At 37.1% G+C, this 20,741-nt stretch overlaps 1 protein-coding gene across 1 annotated transcript in view; it reads right to left on the reverse strand.

Moving 5' to 3' along the window:
* Positions 1-4,272: 4,272 nt before the first annotated feature.
* Positions 4,273-20,741, reverse strand: part of LOC140159583 (maleylacetoacetate isomerase-like) — a 36,756-nt gene continuing 20,287 nt past the window's right edge. Inside the window, exons 2-6 of the mRNA XM_072183075.1 lie at positions 13,612-13,692; positions 11,751-11,828; positions 9,702-9,749; positions 5,830-6,011; positions 4,273-4,535 (exon numbers count right to left, since the gene is read on the reverse strand). Coding sequence (XP_072039176.1) covers positions 4,385-4,535; positions 5,830-6,011; positions 9,702-9,749; positions 11,751-11,828; positions 13,612-13,692 — 540 coding nt within the window. The 3' untranslated portion in view covers positions 4,273-4,384. The remainder of the gene's footprint in view (positions 4,536-5,829; positions 6,012-9,701; positions 9,750-11,750; positions 11,829-13,611; positions 13,693-20,741) is intronic.

The raw sequence follows: 20,741 nt of genomic DNA on the forward strand, positions 1-20,741 counted from the left end.
CTTCAACGACTTCAATGCAACTATTACCAAATCTAATCTACCCCGAGAAAATATGGTTTGGTCTTACTAGTATTAACAGTTAAAGCCTCATTCAGTGATCCCAGCGCAAGAGTAAAAAAATTAAAATTGTTTATAGATTGCTTAAAAGTGAAGGATAAGTCATTCAGATTGTCATTTGGTATTTTTGAAAATGACAAATTTGACAAAAAACGAAGTAATCAGCAGTAATGACGAAGTTGAAGCCCCATTCAAATACATGTAGCTAATTTAGATACTGTCAGTATCTAAATTACAGATTCGTGTAAAATGCCTTATTTTGTCTTAAATACACGGCTTTCGGCTGAACCACTCGCAGGCTATGTTAGCACATCTATGGCAATGACAAAGGTACCAAAATCTGAATTTTGATGATTTTTATGATCGTCCGGATGAACAAATCACTGAATGGGCCTTTAAATGCCACATTTTGCAGTAATCGAACGCGGTATCTAAAGCACGTTGAAGTTCAGAATCTGATTCAGCAAAAACAATTGTATCATCAGCATAGAGTGATGTAAATAGCTTCAAAAACACTTCAACATTATCATCACTCAAATGCGTGCTAATATCCTTGGAAATATCACTAAGCCCAGAAAAACGTTTACTTATAAATAATTCAAAATCATTCAAATACATGGCAAACAAAAGTGGAGACAAGTTTTCTCCTTGTCTTACACCCATATTACAATTTCATGGAACAATCGGCCCTCATTATCGTGCCATGTCAAACAATCACGCCAGCGCTGCGTGCCTTCGCGTATACGCGATAGAGCGTTGCGTGCTTTCGCGATTACGCGATAGATCATGAAAATACGCGGTAATTGCGTAGCAGTCTCGCCATTTCATGGAACAATCGGCCCGCATTATCGGATGATGCGGAGAATTTGACTGGTGGTACGGGCTTTGTTTTCTCTCTCCTGAGCAAAATGAGCAAACTCAAAAATAGCGCAAACAGCGCGAGCGTACACAAAAGAAGCTTCACGCGCGTAAGATAAGCGATCATGTCGCCAGGTCTGTACGCTGTACCGGCGTCAGCTGAATTCGAGTACGCTTAGAGGGCATAGGCATGGAAAATTCCAATCTGTGTATTAATAATCTAAGTGATAAATAATCAATTCAAGATATTTCGGATATTGTAATACCGTATAATACCGTAAAGATTCGCCTAATGGCGCTATGGGCTCCCTTGACGAGTAGAATTTTAGGCACAACCTATAAGTGCCCTGTCGTAAAATTTCCACCATTCCATTTGAATTACTGAAGTAACGCTCACTCCAGTTGTGAAATATATGGCTGAAGATATAATACAGGGGGAGTATGGGTTTCAAAATGATTAACCCCGACCAATCATATTTTGAAAACATAATCCTTCTGTGGAAGCGTGGATTTCAACTGGAAAAGCCCATTGCCAAGTTATCAAAAAAGGGGATCTCACATAATGTGGTAATTGCCGAGAGATTATGTTGACTTCTGTCCCAACAGAAGTATAAATTAGAGATGGTCAGATGGAGTAAACAACAAGTTGTGATCGAGAGACGAACAGGCTGGATTTGGAAGTGGAAGAAGTGCACCAGAGCAGATTTTTGTTTTGCCGAATATAATTAAGCAAGTTGTAGAATGACAGTCAACCTTATATGTTACGTTTGTGGACTTTGAAAAAGCATTTGACTGCGTGCATCGAGAAAGCATGTGGAGAATTATGGCTAGTTAAGGAACTCCATGAAATATAATCAGAATGGTCCAGATCTTGTATGAAGATAGCGAGCGCGTAGTGTAATGTGTCCTGAGTAATTTAATTTGATCATTTAACTTTGTTTACAATTTAAAACTATTTCATGATAAATGGAAACCCCTTTTCAAGTAATCATGCAAGAGTTTGTGTGTTATGACATGTTTTAGGGGAAACACCCATTGGTTGCAATATTCAACTCATTTATAAATATCATGTGAAATCCCAACATTTTCCAGAATGTTAACTGCATTGTACAATATGAAAATCCACGAGCTATTTAGGGTTTTTGTTAGTATATAAAGAAAAGGAAAACATGTTTTCGGGCACATTCTATAAAAAGAGTTGTTGTAGGCTCGTTAATGTGTTGGTAGTCTATGTACCTTCAAAAAGAAGTACATGTGAACCAGTTATTTTGCATAGACTTCCGCTAAACAGTGATCTTCGCATGACAAGTTTGAATTAGGAATATACATCATTCGTCCGGAACATTGAGTGCGACAGAACTTTGTAATCTACAAGAAAAAGACTGTCGGATAAGTAATAAGCGTTAGAGTGATTTATAAAGTGAATACATATAGTACATTATATGTTTATGTTGCAGAATCATTGTAAATTATATTATACTTTTCATTAAAGATTCAGATTTTGTTAACTTAATCAAACAGTGTATTATTGTTCTGCATTCGTGTGATTTTGCCCTTGAGTCATTAATCCGCACGCCTCAGCATGCTTTATAAGCTTTTACAGGAATTCTCTGACCACTTACTGTGGCCCAAGACCCACCATAAATCAATTATCAAAAGTCACCCATATCACGCAAACACATCTACTCCTTCCCCTGGTACAAATGCGCGAAGCGCGAGAAAAGTTTTCCATATTGAAGCTAATATAGTGACATATGGTGCAAAAATGAACAAATTTGAAATAGAAAAACGTTGCTCTTGAGGAAGAAATCACTTTGTTCATCCCCGCTCCACCAAGTCACGCGACTATACGCATTTATACCAAGAAATCTCGGACGGACGTTGGACGGACTGACTGCTGACGGAAGAATGACGGACAATCAGGAAACGTAATAATGAAACAGTTTGATTGATACAGTCCTAGTCATGGACCAAAGGGGAGGGTGAACTTATTCTGTCGCCAAAAGGTGCCGAATTCACAATACTTCAAGAAAAAAATTCCAACCCCTGCATGTTAAAATGAAATCTATGTCACTGTCCGAAACCATTGACTTTAAAATCAATTATCCATAGTAAGTCCATACTGAACTTAGTTGTCCAGTTTCGTCTTACGAACTCTATAATATTAATAATGACTTGCAATCCGTGGCATATATATTATGACATCATAACGATATAATTATCATTATTTTTCAAAACCAGAAAAATATATACATGTAGGTAAATACAAGCAAAGGACCGTACCAAATTCACTGACCCATAAAACTCTATAGTAATTACTTATCATGCGCAGTATACTTATAAGTACAGTATTTTGTTAAATTTGTAGCTGAATAATGAACTTGAATGCTTTAGGAATGTATCAATTGTATCATCGCTGTTGTCACTATAATACCAGGCAGACGGTCACACCAGCAATCACAAATTGGATTACTAATTCGCGCAATTATTTTGGATTTATTTAGAAGGTAAGTATAATAATGTTATTATTTATTATTTAGAACTTAATGTCATTATAATGCTTTCAAACATGATACATAATATGCTGTTGATATTCTCACTATAAAATTGCATTTTGTTAATGTCTATTAATTTTTGACATGTTCCGGGCTTTGTGGTAACGGGTCATGTGTTCCTTGACATTCATCCGTCACGGAGAGTGATGCCTGATGTAGTGTAAGGAAGTCTAACAACGAGGAGCGTGATATGAATGTTCAAGATGAAATAATTATTGTCAGCATCGTTTATCAATTTGATAGAAAATCTATTTTAACCCTGCGATTTTATGCAACAAATAATATCAATCACTGCATGTACGAGTGGATATTCATATGTAGTGGTAGATAAAATGATAAAAGAGTTTAACTTCTACACTACACTATTTTTCGCTCACCTGGAACGTTTTCACTAGTTCGACTAGCGTCTTCAGTAGATGGTGATACTGTGATGATATCATTGTCTACAATCGGGATATCCTTCACTGATGACGTCATATGATTGACAATAAATTTGTCACCTTGCCTTAGATAGAAGGCCTTTCTGAGAAGTTGCAAAGAGCGTTTAGGACTGCGGGAGTTTCTACAAATTATAAAAAATTACGCTTAGGAGTGCTTTAGTAGCCCTAAAAGACAAGACAGAACCCATTGTTTAAAAACAACAATCTGGTATTGTGTATGAGATCACCTGCGTTGAAATAGACCCTATCTGGGACAGCCTGCTGATGCCCGGGGGTGGGGGGAGGTGGCGGCACTACATCGTAACATCCTATGACATCATTCTGTCAATCATATGACGTCATCAGTGTAGACAATGATATCATCACAGCATCACCATCTGCTGAAGACGCTAGTCGAACTAGTGAAAACGTTCCAGGTGAGCGAAAAATAGTGTAGTGTTGTAGTTAAACTCTTTAATCAATTACTGCGTGGTTTTATTTCATTATTATCGGATCAGCAGAAGGGTTAAAATCCTCTGGACAATCGGGCTGTTTGGTCGGATGTGATATCTGAAAAGCATCTAACTCCATTAAGGCCTTGTTGATACGTTGTATTGTAGAGAATTGAGACAGGTCCACCCCAAACCTTAAAAGAATAGTAAAGAACAATATCATTACACAAATTATTCGATACAGACAGTATAATTATTGCAATAGCTCATGACGTCTTACAAAGTGCTCCCTAAATGTAAAAGAGTGAGTATATGCACGCCAAAAAGTGTGAAATCGTTACCCCAAAAGAGTGAATTTCACTCCAAAAGAGTGACATTTCACTCTTCAAGGAGTCATATAAAGGATCACTCCAAACGAGTTGGCCTTCGCATGGCTCATCAAAGGAAGTCTCAGGCAATCACAACATTATACCTTATGTAAGAAAAATAGTTATTAAGCACGAATCACGTGGTTTTATTTAAAACAAACTCATAGTGACTATAAAAGCGAATAAAACATCCGTCTCTCAACACGCGATATTCAAAATTCCCGGGCGCTGAGACTGTTTAGTGCAATGACGTCCCAGTATACAATGAAGGCTGACGACAATTGAGCACAAATAACTATTACGTCATTGCACTTAGACAATTTCGGCGCCGGAACTTTGAATATCGCATGTTGAGAGCCGGCTGTTTTTATTCGTTTTTATGAATAATATGATTTTGTTTTAAATAAAACCAAGTGATTGGTGCTTGATAATTATTTGTCTAATATATACGGCATAATGTTATGATTGCCGGAGACTCCTACTCTTTTGGAGTGAAATTCAGGCTCTTTTGGTTCACTTGTTTACATTTAGAGAGTACCGACAAAGTGATAAATTTACAATGCTTTGTCGTCAGTCATGTAAACCTATAGCGTACAATCTCTCTATATAGGAACATATTACATATCACATTTAGGGTTTCTTAAAGCCATAATGTGTGATTTGCTTCACAGCGACGCCCTCAATTTTACTCGGATTTCTACTTTTTGCATAATTATAATGCTCAGTGGTATACTAAAATACCACGTAAAAGACTAAGCCTGAAGTGCTTTAATAACAGTAAAATGTAACTTTTTGTATTAAAACCGGGTCGATCCGGTTTTATTCAGAGTTCAACGATCGAGTACTTGCTAACATAAACATGTACCGTTGATGTCAGCTTGTATGTACACAGGTCGAGCGCGATGCTCCGTGCAGTTACATGTAATACGATCGGCGAGCGTAGTACACGCATTGTAGCCGTTGGAATGAATTGCAATTTTCTTTGTTATATACATTTGTTTGGCTCAAAATTCAAAGAGGATAATGTGATCAGTGAAAACAAACATTTAAAATAAGAATCTATTCTTTATGCAAATCACACATTATTGCTTTAAGTATTTTACCAAAGTATTTGTCATACCTGATTCCATTGTATACTTGTGGCACCAAACATAAATCTGCCATAGTTACTACATCACCAACGCAATATTTGCCAGCCGTTTTTTGCAGAAATGTTTCTAGAGTGCGTAAACCTTTATCGACAATATCATGACCCCATTCTCCCCTTCTGCTAGCTTCCAAAGCCTGAATCACACTTCGATTCTGCAAAATTGTAATGTCATAAGATGTATGCCATGTAGTTGGTTGGTTGAATTGTATATTGGTGAATGAAAGGATACACTATAAAAATGTGTCTTTGGAATAATTAATAGCAATATTTATTTATCTATTAAAGTATCACTGACGGGTTGGCAGTGGCGGATCCAGAGCAGTCAGGGAGTGGGTCAATTTTAGAAAAATATATAAAACTACAGAAAATGACCGCCAATCGTCGCGCGTGCGCGACGATTGTCACCCAATTGAAGCCGTTTGGTGGACCATTTTGTCACTATTGTTGTGTAAAGTTTTAGTTTGAAAAAGCCCAAAATTTGCCAAAAAACTGTTGAAGCCATCCGTAGATAGATTTTGACTTTGATTTTATTAATTATTGCTTTATATGTAGGCCTACCCATAAAGTTGAGTCACGCAGGGGGTGTCTGATGGGGGATGTGGCCCCCTCAGAAGTAAGAAAAATTTGGAAAATGAAGACCTAATTGAATCCAAATGGTGGACCATTATTTCATTATTTTTGTGTAAAATTTTAGTTTCAAAAATCTGAAATTTTTGAAATGACAGGCCAATTGAAACCACTTTTTTTTCACTGTTATTTATATAAATTATTGGTTAAAACACCAAGTGCTGGGCGTGAAATACAGAAGCAAAAACAGGAGGGGGATGATCCCCCTCAGAAGTTTGAAAATTTTGAAAAATGAAGGTCCAATTGAAGCCATTTGGTGCATCATTTTTACATTATAGGGCCTATATCATTGCTTTTTAAAACAAAAAAGGGCCCGAACTCAATTTGTAAAATTTTAAATGTTTCACTAGACACTTAGGCCCATAAGCCTGTCCTGACTTATAGCAGATTGCTGAACAGTGTGGAATCCTCATACAAAAGAGTTGATGGGGGAAAAAGTGAAGCCATCCATTGAAGAGGAGCAAGATTCGTCTTCAGTGATTACAGATCCCACCATCAGCTACCATGCTACAGAAACAAACTAGACTGACAAGAAGACTCCTTAAAAAGGACACAGTTCCGCTAATGGCCTACTGGTAATGAAAATAAATAAATCAAAACTTTCTTGACTCATGACAGTGAATTTCAATCATTTTGTAATTATGATATGTATAACTCCAGTCCATCCAGTACTATACAAGAACACTTTGATGCAAAGCATCATTGGAGGGCGCTAACGCAAAGCATCATTGGAGGGCGCTAACTAACTAACTATATATATTATATACAGGCAGTATCTTTAACTCACATGAAAAACTTTGTTTCATTTGCTGCTGTGTGTGTGTGCATGTTGTGTGGGGGTGAGTTCATGTGTCGTTATGGTCATAGTATACAACTACTAAAACATCAAAGCTGCTTGCATGTTCATTGAATCATGACGATTAAAATAAATCCAGACACAACAACAAAAACAAAAGTGTACCTGAGTCTAAGGTGGCGCCCAAATTCGCGAACGGGTCTTTCCATGCTAATTTAAAACAGAATGGATGTACACCCGACCTCTGGAATTTTGTTCTATCATTGGCCGTGGATACTTTTTGTGCCCCCAGGTGAAGTCATAAGAAAAAAGTCAAATTCCACATTTTTGCCGCAAATTCCGCGACCTTGAGCATGTTGAGCTGAATTTGGTCAATAGCATGCAGGCCACTTTACAGAGTACACTTTTCAAATGCCAATATCTGAGCAACTTAATCAGCTCGCAAAGCATTCAGACTAGTAAAGCTTTGGTTGTGATACTCTCATTCCATCGCAGCCGTCATTCGCAATTCAAAATAGTTCGCAATCAACTTCAACTCGTCAGCAGCCGCAGACACAAAATAGAAACTATTTCTGACACTAATGTTATCCTAAAATGATTAGTATAGGCCCTGCCATATACAAGAAGCTATTGGTCTGACTCTGGTAGCAGGTTTAAATCTAAATATGATTCAACTCTATCAATGTCTATGTGCTGTAGACGATTCAACTCTAAATGTGTGGTAGAAGATTCAACTCTATTCCGCTCTAACGTGGTAGAATATTCAACTCTAAATGTGTGGTAGAAGATTCAACTCTATTCAGCTCTAACGTGGTCGAATATTCAACTCTATTCAGCTCTAAATATGTGGTAGAAGATTCAACTCTATTCAGCTCTAACGTGGTAGAATATTCAACTCTAAATGTGCGGTAGAAGATTCAACTCTAAATGTGCAGTAGAAGATTCAACTCTAAATGTGTGGTAGAAGATTCAACTCTAAATGTGTGGTAGAAGATTCAACTCTAAATGTGTGGTAGAAGATTCAACTCTAAATGTGTGGTAGATTGAACTCTAAATGTGCGGTAGAAGATTCAACTCTATTCAACTCTAAATATGTGGTAGAAGATTCAACTCTAACGTGGTAGAAGATTCAACTCTAAATGTGCGGTAGAAGATTCAACTCTATTCAACTCTGTGTGGTAGAAGATTCAACTCTATTCAGCTCTAACGTGGTAGAATATTCAACTCTAAATGTGCGGTAGAAGATTCAACTCTAAATTTGTGGTAGATTGAACTCTAAATGTGCTGTAGAAGATTCAACTCTAAATGTGCGGTAGAAGATTCAACTCTAAATTTGTGGTAGGAGACTAAACTCTAAATATAAAATGTGTTATAGATGGTTCAACTCTAAATGTGCGGTAGAAGATTCAACTCTAAATTTGTGGTAGATTGAACTCTAAATGTGCTGTAGAAGATTTAACTCTACAATGTGAGGTAGAAGATTCAACTCTAAATTTGTGGTAGGAGACTAAACTCTAAATATAAAATGTGTTATAGATGGTTCAACTCTAAATGTGCGGTAGAAGATTCAACTCTAAATTTGTGGTAGATTGAACTCTAAATGTGCTGTAGAAGATTCAACTCTACAATGTGAGGTAGAAGATTCAACTCTAAATATGTGGTAGGAGACTAAACTTTTATAGATGGTTCAACTCTAAATGTGCGGTAGAAGATTCAACTCTAAATTTGTGGTAGATTGAACTCTAAATGTGCTGTAGAAGATTCAACTCTACAATGTGAGGTAGAAGATTCAACTCTAAATATGTGGTAGGAGACTAAACTCTAAATATAAAATGTGTTATAGATGGTTCAACTCTAAATGTGCGGTAGAAGATTCAACTCTAAATGTATGGTAGAAGATTCAACTCTAAATATGTGGTGAATAATCAACTTTAAATGTGTGGTAGAATATTTAAATCATAAATAAATATGGTAAAAACGGAGAGGCATTTTAAGAGATTTCCTTCAATTATTGCAAAAGGAAGTCAACCGGATGAAAAGGTATATAAATTTTATAACATATAATACAATATAATAATTTATATCGTTGAATATAGTCGAAGATAGAGACCATTGACGACCCAGTATAAGCGTGAAGTTGCGTACTACCGCAATTTTTTCCTTTAATCAAAGTATAAAATAGCAGAAATTTTTCTTTGGATCCTATATCTCATTAATTGGGCATTCTAGAGATATGTGACCATTGATTGTTTGACTCCTTAGGACCCAAAGAAAAATTTCTGCTATTTTATACTTTGATTATTAAATGACAAAAGATGGCAAACCCATTCAAATAGTCGAAACATGATGTATGCCATAATGGTTTATTAATGAGTGATATGGATCGGGTCAGGCAAAATAAGAAAAATAATCACATTACTTGGTTTGGCTGAATGCCTGACGCGATGACTTCAGAAATCTGGCGGACCTGAAGTGATGAAAACAAACAAATTCTTAGTTGAATAATTGATGCTGATCAGAACAAAGCTTATAAATGACAAGATATCGCACTAAATCATCATCATCATCATCATCATCATCATCATCATCATCATCATCATCATCATCATCATCATCCATCATCATCATCATCATCATCATCATCATCCAGTATCATCTTTTCTTCGTCCTCTTCTTTACCTCTTCACTTATGATTTTACACATGCTTCGATAATCAAGCCCGTCGCCATGGGGGGTGCAGGGGTGCGACACCCCTGGCGATTCCAAAAAAGGAAAAAGAGAGAAAGGAAGAGAAGGGAGAGAGAAGGGGAAGAGAAAGAGGGGAGAGGAGAGAGGGAGAGGGAGGGAGGGAGAAAGCTGAGACGAATATATATATATATATTCGTCTCAGGGAGAGAGTGGGTGGAGAGAGGGATAGAGGAGGTAAAAACTACAATAAGTTCGTAATATAGCGCCTATTGGACCGGTTAGGCAGCTATATTGGGCCTACAATGATGTTGGCCAGGCGCGTTGAGGTGATGCAGACAAAGAACTAATATTTTACAAGATCGGCAAAATATGTGCGCCTCCCATCACCAGTAATCACCTCCACCATGTCCACACCGAACCCTTCATCAGCAGGCGTAGATTCCGGGAGGTGGGGGATAAATCCCTTCAATATTTTGCTTGGGGCCCAATGTTGACGCCTGTATGTGGGTTTCTGACCAAATTAACCTCATATTTGGCCATTTTAGCCACAAATGTGTCATTTTTTGCGCGAATTTATTCCACTTTTGCACCATATTTCACCAGTTAAGCTTCAATACCATAAACTTATTCTGTCGCCAAAGATTGCTGGATTCACTATACTTCAAGAATTTTTTTTCATCCCCATCTCCCTCAATGTCAAAAAGCCATCTACGCCACCGTTCATCAGCACCAATTGAGATTAGCCATAGGACAGGGTGGCAAGTCCGTCTCTTGAGTCCTCCCCTGCTCAGTCGACAGATAAATTTACGATTTGCATCTTCCTTTTGGTCTATTTTAGACCCAAAATTAACCCCATTTTGGCCTATTTAGTATGCCAAATTGCCGCGCGCATTAATCGCTAAAACCATTCTGTGAGTAGATATGAGAAACGTCCCATTGGAAATTTCTTTTTTTTTCATCTTGAACTTGAACACGAATCTCAAAAATGATAGTTATAATTCCATCCTTTCTATAATGTAAATCATGAATAATATAAGTGCTAGGGCAGCTCCTCTGATGCCCGGAAAGTATGGAGCATTAAACTTGTATACTGGATAAAAATACCGGGACTAAATTAACCAAAAGTTGTAAAAGGCCTAGATGAATCTTCCTTTGGCACGATTTTAGGGCACAAGTTGTCCTAAATTTTGTTCATTTTAGAATTGATATTGCACATTTGTCACAGTAATGTTCTTTCAGATCAGTGGGACGATTTGGCTCGGTGACTCCGGTACATTCCCCGTTGAATTTTAGCATTGAAATAGCACATTTTCACCCGCTACGTGCGCACTTTGTCAACTTTTGGTGCGCTTTCCCCGGTAAAGGAATTCTGGGGACAGCTTGGAAAAAACGGATACAGTTGTAGGAGAGGGGTGTTTTTCTATCCGAAGAGCCAGAGGTGGCAATAATGTTGCCTTACCCATGAGCCACCAAGAGGAAAATTCGGCCATATACCAGAAAAAAAAATTCTCGACACCCCCCTGAGAAAATAGTCTAGTGACGGCCCTGTCGATAATTGATGTTTTCATTATGCAAACTAACGGGCGTAGCAAGCGGATGAACAGGGTGGACTAAGTCCAGAGGCCCAAGGGTTCAGAAGCTAAGGCTGATAAAGGGATGATAAAGGATATGTTAAAAGGGTCCCTTCCCTCACTGCTCCTTGTCCACGGGCCCCTAGGCTCTTCACTGGCTCTTGCTACGCCCCTGTGTAAACTTCAAACATTTCAGGCATTGTACTTACGATCGCTCTCTCTTTGGGATCTGCTGGGAGAAGTGCAGGTTTAGGTCTTGTTTCCTCCAAATACTCAATAATGGCGAGCTGAAAATATGACAATACTTATCGTTAATAAGACATGGTAATTATTATGTTTGTGACCAAATGGAATCACATTTGTGGACAAACAAACTATACATAATCTCATGTATCGTGCCCGTCTGAAATTGATTTTCGAACTTTTATGCCAATGGAATTGGTTACACAAACGTATGAGAATGGTTTTTTTTACAACGCCGAGTAAAATATTGAATGTCAATGAAGCAAAGGAAGTGCCAGGAACTATGTTAATGGTATACTGCAGATCCGAATTTCTACGGGTTCCTGTTAGACAGGTACATGTGTGAAACTCAATTTCGTCAGGATTAGCTCATACCGCTCATCAGCACATTGGGAGTTTTTGCTTATAAACTGGCCGTTGTTTATAAACTCGTAATCATAATGTTATAGGTTCAAGTTACATCACAGTCAACGTGTTGTGTCCTTGTACAAGGTACTTAATTCCGTTTGCTTCACTTCCCCTAAGTGTAAATTGGTAGTGGCTGAAAAAGCTAAGCATGAACTTTTACCTTCACCTTTTTGTCTACCAAGTATCATACTTGGCACGAGGCCCCTTACCCAATGATATACAAGTAGATTGCCCTATATCTACATAAAAATTAAGTGATTGCTCTGAAAAGAGTCGTTTATAGAAGGTTCCTTTCCTACTACAAATTTGGTGGCTCTGAAAAGAGCCGTTCAATCGAACTCCCCCTTGGAAACTGAAGGTTGGTGGCTCTGAATTGAGTCGTTTATAGTAGGTGTCTATTACGTACTAAAGATTTGTGGTTCTGAAAAGAGCCGTTCAGTCGGACTGCCCCTTGTTCACTGAAGGTTTGTGGCTCTGAAAATAGTCATTTATAGTACGCGACTCTTTCCTACTGAAGATTTGGTGGCTCTGAAAAGAGCCGTTCAATCGGACTGCCCCTTGTTCACTGAAAGGTTTGTGGCTCTGAAAATAGTCGTTTATAGTAGCTCTCTCTCTCTTTCCTACTAAATATTTGGTGGTTATGAAAAGAGTTGTTAAATCGGACTGAACCTTGTTCACTAAAGGTTTGTGGCTCTGCAGAGAGTCGTTTATTGACCCTTTCCTCTCTATCCCACAATGCACTATTCCAGGGCGTATGACGTAGTTCATCAACCTCATACATCGTGTGCATCCGATGGTCTTTGCAATTATTTTGTCTTAATATGGGCATACTGATTCCATATATGCGGATTATCGTAAAGGCCATCGATGTTACTAATTATGCAATTATTGAATACACGAGTGATGCAGTTACGGAGCGATGCAGAGCATCTGTGTAAGAGATTATTGTTTACATTTTATTTTCATCTCCGAAAAAAGTGAAACGGACGCCGACAAAATATCACTGCGTGTCCCGTCATTAGTTTTCCACCTCTAGGTCTATAAAATGTATACAAAGTTAGGATTCAATAACAGGAAACTTTTTTTCGCGACGACACCATGTCAATAAGGCATAGAAATGTTGTTGTTGTTTTTTTATCCCCGAAAGGTATTAGTGATCGTGCGACATTATCATGATTATCGGTGATTCCTTTTTTGTGATGAAGGCACCAGGCGAAATGTCCGTATTCCAGAATGTAATGAACATAACTCTGTACTCCCCCGGGGAGATGATGTATTTTGCGACACTCATACCCCCCTGGAATAGGGCATGATGGGAAAGAGGGAAACAGGTCTATAAAAGGCGTCATTCCTACTGAAGATTCGGTGGCTCTGAAAAAAAAACCCGTTCAAGAGGTTTGTAGCATGTTTTATACTCACCGATTGGGTTAGTTTCTCTCCATCAATCTCAAGGCAGGGTACTTGGCCTGAGGGGTTTTTAGCTTTGAATTTATCACTATGCTGTGAAGAGAATGTGTGTGCGACTTACGTTGATTAATTTTGTAATTGCAGAAAGCATATATAAGTAGATTCATCTTAATATGTTTAAGAAGCTATAATTATGCAGTGTGATGGTCAACACGGATCAATCTGTCAGCTCAAGATTCATACAGTTATCAATGATACATAGACATGTTTTCACGTGTGTTTCAATGGGACGCTGAAATGGTGGTGTGCGTCCATATGGGGGCACTACACTAAATCCTTCCACATTTGGTGTAACCTTGTATAGTCCCGGTAAAAATAGCGCCTGGGCAAAATATATCAGCCTCTAGAGAGTACTGAATTTAAGTGAATCTTGCTTGTTTTTATGAAAAGAATAGAGTAGGACCTCAACATTAAAAATCTGTTCCAAAAATGTTTCAAATCGATTGTGAATTAGTGACAGGCTGTCGGAATAATATCAAGGCCGGAACTGGTAAAGAGGCGAAATTGTCGGCTGAAATTCGTGAGGGCGCTGTTCAGGTGCCCGTAGCTCAAAATTTCGACTGAAGGGACCCCAAAAAATAAATTTTATTAAATTTCAGACTTTATACTTTTAGAAAATCCATACGACATTTTCTCAACTTTAGGCAAAAGGGTAGAAAAACGAATTTACTTTCTTGTGTTTTCACGTGTATTTCAATGGGACGATTATTTAGTGGTGTGCCCCTTTGAAGGCGCTTTTTTCAACTGGGGCTATAATCGGCTTTTTGATAAATTCAGGCAAAATTAAAGTCAGCTTTTGCTTGAATTATGTTAATTTCGATTTATATTGATAGTTTAGATGTTAATGTGTAATTTTAAATCAAATTAGATGCAAATCGTGCTTGAAATAATTCCGTCAGGGGGCTTCAAAGCTGAACAAAGTGTCGAGATATGTGAAAAAAATAAGATTTCTATGATTTTAATTGATTTGGTTTGAAGGTTATAAATCTGCCCGGGTCCTTAAACCCTTCCAAACTTGTTTTTATGAGGGGGGGTAATTACTGCACAATTTTAGCTACTGGACCCTTACAATTAATTATTGACGTGACTTTCTTTTATTTAAAGACAATTTGAGCATTTAGAGGTAAAACTAGATAGGCCTACATCACGTGTTTTGGGTAAAGGCCTAATGCAAGATAAACGTGCTTTTTGGCTCAAATTTGACAAAAGCGGCATTTGCCATTTTTCGGAAAAAAACGCTCTCATTACGTAATTAAGATACATAGAAGAAAAATATTTGGCCCTTATTCTTTAAACTGTCTATTCTTTCAAAATATTTAAAAAATAAAAAGAAAAAAATAATTTTTTCTCCTTATAAGGGGCACTACACTAAATCCTTCCACATTTGGTGTAACCTTGTATAGTCCCGGTAAAAATAGCGCCTGGGCAAGAAATATATCAGCCTCTAGAGAGTACTGAATTTAAGTGAATCTTGCTTGTTGTTATGAAAAGAATAGAGTAGGACCTCAACATTAAAAATCTGTTCCAAAAATGTTTCAAATCGATTGTGAATTAGTGACAGGCTGTCGGAATAATATCAAGGCCGGAACTGGTAAAGAGGCGAAATTGTCGGCTGAAATTCGTGAGGGCGCTGTTCAGGTGCCCGTAGCTCAAAATTTCGACTGAAGGGACCCCAAAAAATAAATTTTATTAAATTTCAGACTTTATACTTTTAGAAAATCCATACGACATTTTCTCAACTTTAGATAAAAGAGTATAAAAACGAATTTACTTTCTTGTGTTTTCACGTGTATTTCAATGGGACGATTATTTAGTGGTGTGCCCCTTTGAAGGGGGCACTACACTAAATCCTTCCACATTTGGTGTAACCTTGTATAGTCCCGGTAAAAATAGCGCCTGGGCGAAATATATCAGCCTCTAGAGAGTACTGAATTTAAGTGAATCTTGCTTGTTTTTATGAAAAGAATAGAGTAGGACCTCAACATTAAAAATCTGTTCCAAAAATGTTTCAAATCGATTGTGAATTAGTGACAGGCTGTCGGAATAATATCAAGGCCGGAACTGGTAAAGAGGCGAAATTGTCGGCTGAAATTCGTGAGGGCGCTGTTCAGGTGCCCGTAGCTCAAAATTTCGACTGAAGGGACCCCAAAAAATAAATTTTATTAAATTTCAGACTTTATACTTTTAGAAAATCCATACGACATTTTCTCAACTTTAGGCAAAAGGGTAGAAAAACGAATTTACTTTCTTGTGTTTTCACGTGTATTTCAATGGGACGATTATTTAGTGGTGTGCCCCTTTGAAGGCGCTTTTTTCAACTGGGGCTATAATCGGCTTTTTGATAAATTCAGGCAAAATTAAAGTCAGCTTTTGCTTGAATTATGTTAATTTCGATTTATATTGATAGTTTAGATGTTAATGTGTAATTTTAAATCAAATTAGATGCAAATCGTGCTTGAAATAATTCCGTCAGGGGGCTTCAAAGCTGAACAAAGTGTCGAGATATGTGAAAAAATAAGATTTCTATGATTTTAATTGATTTGGTTTGAAGGTTATAAATCTGCCCGGGTCCTTAAACCCTTCCAAACTTGTTTTTATGAGGGGGGGGGGGGTAATTACTGCACAATTTTTAGCTACTGGACCCTTACAATTAATTATTGACGTGACTTTCTTTTATTTAAAGACAATTTGAGCATTTAGAGGTAAAACTAGATAGGCCTACATCACGTGTTTTGGGTAAAGGCCTAATGCAAGATAAACGTGCTTTTTTGGCTCAAATTTGACAAAAGCGGCATTTGCCATTTTTTGGAAAAAAACGCTCTCATTACGTAATTAAGATACATAGAAGAAAAATATTTGGCCCTTATTCTTTAAACTGTCTATTCTTTCAAAATATTTAAAAAATAAAAAGAAAAAAATAATTTTTTCTCCTTATAAGGGGGCACTACACTAAATCCTTCCACATTTGGTGTAACCTTGTATAGTCCCGGTAAAAATAGCGCCTGGGCGAAATATATCAGCCTCTAGAGAGTACTGAATTTAAGTGAATCTTGCTTGTTTTTATGAAAAGAATAGAGTAGGACCTCAACATTAAAAATCTGTTCCAAAAATGTTTCAAATCGATTGTGAATTAGTGACAGGCTGTCGGAATAATATCAAGGCCGGAACTGGTAAAGAGGCGAAATTGTCGGCTGAAATTCGTGAGGGCGCTGTTCAGGTGCCCGTAGCTCAAAATTTCGACTGAAGGGACCCCAAAAAAATAACTTTTTATTAAATTTCAGACTTTATACTTTTAGAAAATCCATACGACATTTTCTCAACTTTAGGCAAAAGGGTAGAAAAACGAATTTACTTTCTTGTGTTTTCACGTGTATTTCAATGGGACGATTATTTAGTGGTGTGCCCCTTTGAAGGGGGCACTACACTAAATCCTTCCACATTGGTGTAACCTTGTATAGTCCCGGTAAAAATAGCGCCTGGGCGAAATATATCAGCCTCTAGAGAGTACTGAATTTAAGTGAATCTTGCTTGTTTTTATGAAAAGAATAGAGTAGGACCTCAACATTAAAAATCTGTTCCAAAAATGTTTCAAATCGATTGTGAATTAGTGACAGGCTGTCGGAATAATATCAAGGCCGGAACTGGTAAAGAGGCGAAATTGTCGGCTGAAATTCGTGAGGGCGCTGTTCAGGTGCCCGTAGCTCAAAATTTCGACTGAAGGGACCCCAAAAAATAAATTTTATTAAATTTCAGACTTTATACTTTTAGAAAATCCATACGACATTTTCTCAACTTTAGGCAAAAGGGTAGAAAAACGAATTTACTTTCTTGTGTTTTCACGTGTATTTCAATGGGACGATTATTTAGTGGTGTGCCCCTTTGAAGGCGCTTTTTTCAACTGGGGCTATAATCGGCTTTTTGATAAATTCAGGCAAAATTAAAGTCAGCTTTTGCTTGAATTATGTTAATTTCGATTTATATTGATAGTTTAGATGTTAATGTGTAATTTTAAATCAAATTAGATGCAAATCGTGCTTGAAATAATTCCGTCAGGGGGCTTCAAAGCTGAACAAAGTGTCGAGATATGTGAAAAAATAAGATTTCTATGATTTTAATTGATTTGGTTTGAAGGTTATAAATCTGCCCGGGTCCTTAAACCCTTCCAAACTTGTTTTTATGAGGGGGGGGTAATTACTGCACAATTTTTAGCTACTGGACCCTTACAATTAATTATTGACGTGACTTTCTTTTATTTAAAGACAATTTGAGCATTTAGAGGTAAAACTAGATAGGCCTACATCACGTGTTTTGGGTAAAGGCCTAATGCAAGATAAACGTGCTTTTTTGGCTCAAATTTGACAAAAGCGGCATTTGCCATTTTTCGGAAAAAACGCTCTCATTACGTAATTAAGATACATAGAAGAAAAATATTTGGCCCTTATTCTTTAAACTGTCTATTCTTTCAAAATATTTAAAAAAATAAAGAAAAAAAAATAATTTTTTCTCTTTATAAGTGGGCAGTACACTAAATCCTTCCACATTTGGTGTAACCTTGTATAGTCCCGGTAAAAATAGCGCCTGGGCGAAATATATCAGCCTCTAGAGAGTACTGAATTTAAGTGAATCTTGCTTGTTTTTATGAAAAGAATAGAGTAGGACCTCAACATTAAAAATCTGTTCCAAAAATGTTTCAAATCGATTGTGAATTAGTGACAGGCTGTCGGAATAATATCAAGGCCGGAACTGGTAAAGAGGCGAAATTGTCGGCTGAAATTCGTGAGGGCGCTGTTCAGGTGCCCGTAGCTCAAAATTTCGACTGAAGGGACCCCAAAAAAATAAATTTTATTAAATTTCAGACTTTATACTTTTAGAAAATCCATACGACATTTTCTCAACTTTAGGCAAAAGGGTAGAAAAACGAATTTACTTTCTTGTGTTTTCACGTGTATTTCAATGGGACGATTATTTAGTGGTGTGCCCCCTTTGAAGGCGCTTTTTTCAACTGGGGCTATAATCGGCTTTTTGATAAATTCAGGCAAAATTAAAGTCAGCTTTTGCTTGAATTATGTTAATTTCGATTTATATTGATAGTTTAGATGTTAATGTGTAATTTTAAATCAAATTAGATGCAAATCGTGCTTGAAATAATTCCGTCAGGGGCTTCAAAGCTGAACAAAGTGTCGAGATATGTGAAAAAAATAAGATTTCTATGATTTTAATTGATTTGGTTTGAAGGTTATAAATCTGCCCGGGTCCTTAAACCCTTCCAAACTTGTTTTTATGAGGGGGGGTAATTACTGCACAATTTTTAGCTACTGGACCCTTACAATTAATTATTGACGTGACTTTCTTTTATTTAAAGACAATTTGAGCATTTAGAGGTAAAACTAGATAGGCCTACATCACGTGTTTTGGGTAAAGGCCTAATGCAAGATAAACGTGCTTTTTGGCTCAAATTTGACAAAAGCGGCATTTGCCATTTTTCGGAAAAAAACGCTCTCATTACGTAATTAAGATACATAGAAGAAAAATATTTGGCCCTTATTCTTTAAACTGTCTATTCTTTCAAAATATTTAAAAAATAAAGAAAAAAAAATAATTTTTTCTCCTTATAAGGGGCACTACACTAAATCCTTCCACATTTGGTGTAACCTTGTATAGTCCCGGTAAAAATAGCGCCTGGGCGAAATATATCAGCCTCTAGAGAGTACTGAATTTAAGTGAATCTTGCTTGTTTTTATGAAAAGAATAGAGTAGGACCTCAACATTAAAAATCTGTTCCAAAAATGTTTCAAATCGATTGTGAATTAGTGACAGGCTGTCGGAATAATATCAAGGCCGGAACTGGTAAAGAGGCGAAATTGTCGGCTGAAATTCGTGAGGGCGCTGTTCAGGTGCCCGTAGCTCAAAATTTCGACTGAAGGGACCCCAAAAAAATAAATTTTTATTAAATTTCAGACTTTATACTTTTAGAAAATCCATACGACATTTTCTCAACTTTAGGCAAAAGGGTAGAAAAACGAATTTACTTTCTTGTGTTTTCACGTGTATTTCAATGGGACGATTATTTAGTGGTGTGCCCCCTTTGAAGGGGGCACTACACTAAATCCTTCCACATTTGGTGTAACCTTGTATAGTCCCGGTAAAAAATAGCGCCTGGGCGAAATATATCAGCCTCTAGAGAGTACTGAATTTAAGTGAATCTTGCTTGTTTTTATGAAAAGAATAGAGTAGGACCTCAACATTAAAAATCTGTTCCAAAATGTTTCAAATCGATTGTGAATTAGTGACAGGCTGTCGGAATAATATCAAGGCCGGAACTGGTAAAGAGGCGAAATTGTCGGCTGAAATTCGTGAGGGCGCTGTTCAGGTGCCCGTAGCTCAAAATTTCGACTGAAGGGACCCCAAAAAATAAATTTTATTAAATTTCAGACTTTATACTTTTAGAAAATCCATACGACATTTTCTCAACTTTAGGCAAAAGGGTAGAAAAACGAATTTACTTTCTTGTGTTTTCACGTGTATTTCAATGGGACGATTATTTAGTGGTGTGCCCCTTTGAAGGCGCTTTTTTCAACTGGGGCTATAATCGGCTTTTTGATAAATTCAGGCAAAATTAAAGTCAGCTTTTGCTTGAATTATGTTAATTTCGATTTATATTGATAGTTTAGATGTTAATGTGTAATTTTAAATCAAATTAGATGCAAATCGTGCTTGAAATAATTCCGTCAGGGGTCTTCAAAGCTGAACAAAGTGTCGAGATATGTGAAAAAAATAAGATTTCTATGATTTTAATTGATTTGGTTTGAAGGTTATAAATCTGCCCGGGTCCTTAAACCCTTCCAAACTTGTTTTTATGAGGGGGGGGGGGTAATTACTGCACAATTTTTAGCTACTGGACCCTTACAATTAATTATTGACGTGACTTTCTTTTATTTAAAGACAATTTGAGCATTTAGAGGTAAAACTAGATAGGCCTACATCACGTGTTTTGGGTAAAGGCCTAATGCAAGATAAACGTGCTTTTTGGCTCAAATTTGACAAAAGCGGCATTTGCCATTTTTCGGAAAAAACGCTCTCAT

This window comes from Amphiura filiformis, chromosome 8 (assembly GCF_039555335.1).
Source record: "Amphiura filiformis chromosome 8, Afil_fr2py, whole genome shotgun sequence".
Classification (NCBI taxonomy): domain Eukaryota; kingdom Metazoa; phylum Echinodermata; class Ophiuroidea; order Amphilepidida; family Amphiuridae; genus Amphiura; species Amphiura filiformis.